Genomic DNA, 6,000 nt, shown 5'->3' with positions numbered 1-6,000 from the left:
TTGGCCACCCAATTCCAAATATGACTGCTTGTCCCAGACCACACCACAACATATGTATGGACCAGCTTGGAAATACACAGATCACAGATGGACGGTTTGTTTGGGTGCCAAAGAAATAAGTCAAAACAGACTTAAGAGGGAATGACGTTGGACCAAAAATTTGGCTCTGCCAACAGCTGCCACAGATGAAAACCAAGGTCAGATTACGCGCCCGGGGCAGCCTGCAGGTCAGTGTAGATCCTCTAAGGGACAGCAGTGCCTTAGGGCTATTGAACACCTTGGACAGAGGCTGGGCACCGAACTGTGCTCTGCCCTTATCTTCCGTCACCCCAGCAGCCCCAGGGACTGAATTGACTATTATGTCTTTTTTTTTAAGGCAAAATAGTTGAAGCTTCAGAGATTATTTTGTCCAAGGTCAGATCGAGAGAGAGGTCTGGGATTTGAATACAGGCCTGAAGTGGGTGCTGAACTACCTACCCTTTCTCTCCGAAGATACATGCGTGTGGGGAACTAACACCGAGGGAACTAGGACGAGGAGCTGTGCCCTCACTTCTAACAGAAGGAATCTGGAAAGCTAGCATTCCACGGTCGGAAAACCGCCACTTTGGTAAGTTAAAGTCCAAGTACGTTATTCAGCTTTAAATATCATTCCCACAGATTCTCCATGAACAGCTGTGCTGCCTGGAAGTGAGCACCTGGTGGATTCTCTCCCCCTACAGAAGCAGACATTATCTCCTCCTGCAGCGGCACCCAGCCCCCTCAAGCCTCCCCCCAATGCAGGTATTGGGTTTCCTCCCCTGTGAGCTCAGGGACTTTACTGTGATGACCACCCACCTCCTTGTGATGGGTGTTAACTTCTGAGTGTACTTGTCTTATGGCCACCTATAAATGTCCCAAGATAGTAAAGATTCTCTGCACGGACCTGGCTGCTGAGATCATGGCCATCCCAGAGGTGAGCATGCTACCATAAATGTGCCGGACTCCTCCTTTATTTGACTGACTTCACTATGAACTTTATCAATTACAGCTGTACAATTGCGCCGACGGACCCTGCGGTTGTTAGAGGCTGGTTTCCTATGAGTGGAATCAAGAAAGGTCTTAAAAAGGAATGCACAAATTCACCCACACACGTGCCTATCACACACACACAGGCTGCCTTGAAGTGCCGGCTCCTGGAGGTCAGGATTCAGCTGCTCCCTCTTCGCTGCGGTTTGACTTTTTACCTCTGGTTAGTGCCTACCAAGCCCACATAGTTCAGGCCTGGAGAGCGGAGACTGAAGACGGCAGCTCACCATTCTGCTGGGCCCTTCCTTAGCCTGCTGCTGAAGCCACGGCGGACTTTGCCAGGAGGAATTCCAATCAGCTCGTGCCCCTATTCCTGTGAGAACTCGTCTCAATCAGAACTGCATAGATGGCCCATCCCCTGGCTACATCATTTATATACTAACTTATGCAGAATAATCTTACATCCTTTTCCTGCTGCTGCTCCTGGAAAGGCTCTATTTTCCTGAGCTGTGGGCGGAGACTTTGCTAAAATATTTATTTTTGTTGTTTGTGATTAAAATGGTGTTTTTTGATGTGTGGAGTGGAGATCCAAAGCCCATTTGTAGGCCACTGGACATCCCCTTACAAGAGTCCTGGGGAAGGAGAGGAGCCAGTCAGAGTGCGATATAACAATGATGAAGCATACAACTTCCCCCTAGTTCCGAAATGCTTCCTCCTCCCCCACTATCATGATCCCAATTCTACCTTGCACGTCTGGCTAGACCAGAGGATGTTCACTGGTACAGATAGAAACTGGAAACGCAGGGAATCCAGGGCAGATGATCCCTTCATGACCAGTAGTGTGAGTGGCGATACTGGGAGGGTGGGTTGGAAAGGGGGAACTGATTACAAGGATTTACATATAACCTCCTCCCTGGGGGAGGGACAACAGAAGAGTGGTGAGAGGCGACGTCGCACAGGGCAAGATATGACAAAATAATAATTTATAAATTATCAAGGGTTCCTGAGGGAAGGGGGAGCGGGGAGGGAGGGGAACAAATGAATGCTATTGACCTCGGCATCAAGATTCGGTCTTGGCGCACTTGGGCGTGCCCAGGGCTGGGGGAGCGTGCCTTCATTAAACACCAACCATGGCTGGTGACTTTATTTCTACTCCTTTTCACAGGGCAAGTTTCCTGACCCTCTAGAGCAGCATTTCTCAACCCGTGGGCTGTGACCCCTTTAGGGGGATGGGGTGGTGGTGGTGTCAAACGCCCCTTTCACAGGGGTCACCTGATTCCTAACAGTAGCAAAATTAGTTACGAAGTAGCAAAGAAAATGTATGGGGGTCACAACAAGAGGAACTGTATGAAAGGGTCGAGACTTACAGGTGGAGAATCGCTGCTCTAAAGGCATGTGCACACCCCCACCCTGCCCCTGAGCAGTGGAGAGTGGTGGTCAAGCTGTCCTCCAAACACTTAGAGCCTGACTTCAGGGAGCCACCATCCTCCCCCTACACGGGCTCTTCTTCCATTCTTCCAGATTCCAGTTGTCTTTCTGTTCAAACTACAAACTCTTCCCAGCCAACACAAGCACCGCCCACGCCCCTCCTTTTTTGTAAGGTCTTAATATCATGTATGGGAGCAAATAGCATCTGGCAATACTATGGGGGAAGCGGTTTCATGATCATGTAGACTACTCCTCAGTTGTTAGCATCTGGTGCCCTCGTGTGGCTCCTAACCTAACTCAAAGGAGCCCTCGTCCTGCAATGACTCCCCTTCCCCATTTTGTCCCGGTTTAACCACCACGACAGCATTCTGTGTATCATGTTTGCATTACACAAATGCCACCCATCTACAGATGGAGACGAGATCTTAAAAGTCATCTAGCCCAAACCTTTCTACCTAAAACAATCAAACAAAATTAAAACAAAACCAGAAAACCAAGAAATGCCTACTGAGGGGTTGTAGCAATAACACAAATGGAAAAACCCCACCGAATTCACTGCCATCAAGTCATTACTGACGCTCCGCAGTGGCCCCCTATGGGTTTCCGAGACTAACTCTTGATGGGAACAGAAGGCCCAGTCTTTCTCCAGTGGAGCTGCAGGTCATTTCAAACTGCCGACCATGCAGATCACAGCCCAATCAGTAACCAAATTGCAAATGTCCCCCCTAAAAGTAAGGTGACCAGATTTTAACATTGATAAAGCGGGACACCATTGATAACTCATATCCTGGCGAAACAGCCACATGGCAGCCGAAAACTGCATACCCTAGCTTGTCGTGAATTCTTTCCAAAAATCGGGACTTTTTAAAAACGCGGGACGCATTGTTAAAAATTGGGACTGCCCCGCCAAAAGTGGGACGTCTGGTCACCTTACCTAAAACTCTCACAAAAAGTATTATAGCCCAGTATGTCAAGTTGCCCATGTAATCTTTAAATAAGTCACTGAATTAGATGTCCAGTTTCAAGGTTTTGATTTTGTTTAAAACCAAGAGGAATTAGACGAGGTTGCAGGTTGATTTTAATGAAAAAAGAAAAATCTGTATAAAAACAATTATGCTTTATCAAATGCCCCCCACACGCCCATTCACAGGTGTGCATAGCCAATACAGAATCTTAGAACCTTATTTTTTTCCATGTTGACATAATCTGTCAAGAGGCTTCTGGATAAGAAGACTTTACATGAGAAAAAAGACCCAGGGTCTTGCACATTTGCACACACACATGCACACACACCCAACCAATATTAATGAAGAACAAAAACATGGCTATAATATGAATAGGCTGGGAATGACTTCCTTGTGAAGTTTTGCTAGAAAGGAATACTACGTGAGTAAGAACGCTTCATCCCCAAGAGACACAAAGAGGGGAAATGGAGCAGGCATCAGCCTAACTCAATAAACAGTCTGAGAATGCCAGTCAAGGGCTATAAATTGGGAGTTACCCTCCCTACGTTTCCCTGCCTCAAACTATGCAAACCTGCTAACTGTGGCTGTTCAAGAGCACCTGCTTTCATTTATTGGATGGCCTGGATTTATTCATCATTTCCTAGGTGTGGGCTGTCCCTCTCAGGGGGCGAGTCGCCAATCGACACACAGAGTTAGGCTCTATCCACCAGCAAAGCCACCATGACAAAGGAGGGCAGGGGCTGGGACCTGCCTCGGTTTGGATGACAGCATCACTACCTGCTATCCTCGCTGGTCCTTTAGTAAGTTGCACAGCCGCTAATGCGCCTCCGCTTCTTCATCTTCAGTGAAAGCAAAGCAGCCCTACAGGACAGGGTAGAACTGCCCGTGAGTTTCCAAGACTGTCACTTTTCACGGGAGTAAAAAAGGCCCATCTTTCTCCTGGAGGAGCGGCTGGTGCTTTGAACGGCCTGACCTCAGAGCAGCCCAACACATAACCACTGCACACCCAGGTTCTTTCATCTTCCGCTGGCTTCAGTCAGGGCTCATAATAACATCTGCTTCCTAAAGGGTTATGAAATGATTCAACAATTTAAAGGATTTATCCCACTGCCTGGCACAAATGCCCAGATACTGTTGGTTAAAATCACTATTCTTAGTGGTATTTTCCCCAAACCCAAACCAAAGCCATGGCTGCCGGGCACTTCCAACTCAGAGACCCTTTAGGGCAGCCGAGTGCCTCCAGGCTTTAGGGCAGCCTGATGGCACATCCTGTTCCCACAGAGCCAACCTTCTGGTTTGCAGACCGGCACTTGCCTGCCCGGCCTGGCACCCTGGCTCCCAGGTGCACTACAGGGGGACAAGAGGAAACTGCTATTGCTGCTCTGTGTTTTTCTTGTCTTTGATGAGGTGTGCAGGGCCCCATGTGGCAAAAAGAGGAGATGGCGGTAGACTCGATGCAAGAGAGTGAGGATCTAGTCTTATGAATATAGATGTCCATTTTTATATTAGAAAAAAATTCCAGGGCTCCATATCACAAATGTAACACCTTCCCTTCAGACGTTCCACAGCGTCCACCACGAGACGCCCTACGCACACTCTCTGAGCGGTGGAGTTTCTATCGGTGCTCAACAACAAAGGGGCCAGACAGGGTAACTAAGGAAGAGCTGTGGGACCTGCCCTGCCCGTGGGCCAGTCGTAGCAGTCATCTGTGTGGGCCTTGGAGCTGGGGTCAACCCAGAGCGCTGGGCTCCAACTCCAGGGCCCAGACACTGCCCACCCCACCCCCAAGGCCAGAGGTCAGGTTCCGGTGGGCCTTCAGCTCTCCACTCACACCCCTTGGCAAGGGGCAGCTTTCCAAGAGGCGAAGGCAGCAGCAGCAGCAGTACGGAATGCCTCGTTCCTATTTCAGTATGATATGATAGCTATCGTTGGTTTCCGCTGTGAAAACACAAAAACAAAACAGAATGCTCTTCAGTGGCCGGCCCTAACACACAGAGGGGGGAAGGGAAATACATGCTAACCTTTCTGGGGCGAAGGGGAAAAAAACCAAGGGGGAGGACAAAGGCTGGTCAACTTCCTGATTAAGGGCCCACTCCTTGAATACATATACATTATAAAGCCCCACGCCTCTAGGGGGTACTGAGCGCCTGCTAAGAGCTAGAGGGAAATTTGGAAATGAATAGTGACGGTGATTAAGCAACTCACTGATTGTAATTAATGTTTCTGAATTGCACATGGTAACAAAAAGTGAAATGGCAAAAAAAAAAAAAAAGAAAAAGCTGCTATTTCCTCATTTGGAGCTGGATACGTTCCTTATCGCTTCTCAAAGAAATAAACTGGGGGGTAGGGGAGCTCTTAAATTCCTTAGAGAAAGGCTATTTGTTTGTCTTATTTTATTACCTTTCATTGTGTCCAGAATAAAACAGGCTTCTTCCTGAAAGTTCTGAATCATCTGGGGGGGAAAAAGCAAATTTGCTGATTGTTAACAAGCAATCTCTCTTTCTGAGTTCCTGAGGACTCCACACAACCACAGTGCTCAGTCAATGTCTGGAGAGCCCCTCACGCTTACAGCTGAAAGTCTGAGAACCCCCGTTTCCGAAGG

At 48.2% G+C, this 6,000-nt stretch overlaps 1 protein-coding gene across 1 annotated transcript in view; it reads right to left on the bottom strand.

Annotated features, from left to right (window-relative positions):
• Nucleotides 1-4,876: 4,876 nt before the first annotated feature.
• The window catches only part of TFCP2 (transcription factor CP2), a 55,850-nt gene continuing 54,726 nt past the window's right edge, over nucleotides 4,877-6,000 (bottom strand). The window contains exons 15-16 of the mRNA XM_004711376.2: nucleotides 5,799-5,850; nucleotides 4,877-5,336 (exon numbers count right to left, since the gene is read on the bottom strand). Of these exons, the coding sequence (XP_004711433.1) occupies nucleotides 5,299-5,336; nucleotides 5,799-5,850 (90 nt within the window). The 3' untranslated portion in view covers nucleotides 4,877-5,298. The remainder of the gene's footprint in view (nucleotides 5,337-5,798; nucleotides 5,851-6,000) is intronic.

Source organism: Echinops telfairi, unplaced genomic scaffold, assembly GCF_000313985.2.
Source record: "Echinops telfairi isolate 266 unplaced genomic scaffold, ASM31398v2 ScPeMD7_12;HRSCAF=54, whole genome shotgun sequence".
NCBI lineage: Eukaryota > Metazoa > Chordata > Mammalia > Afrosoricida > Tenrecidae > Echinops > Echinops telfairi.
Note: the sequence above shows the minus strand (reverse complement) of the source record. Positions and strands in the feature narration are given on the sequence as shown.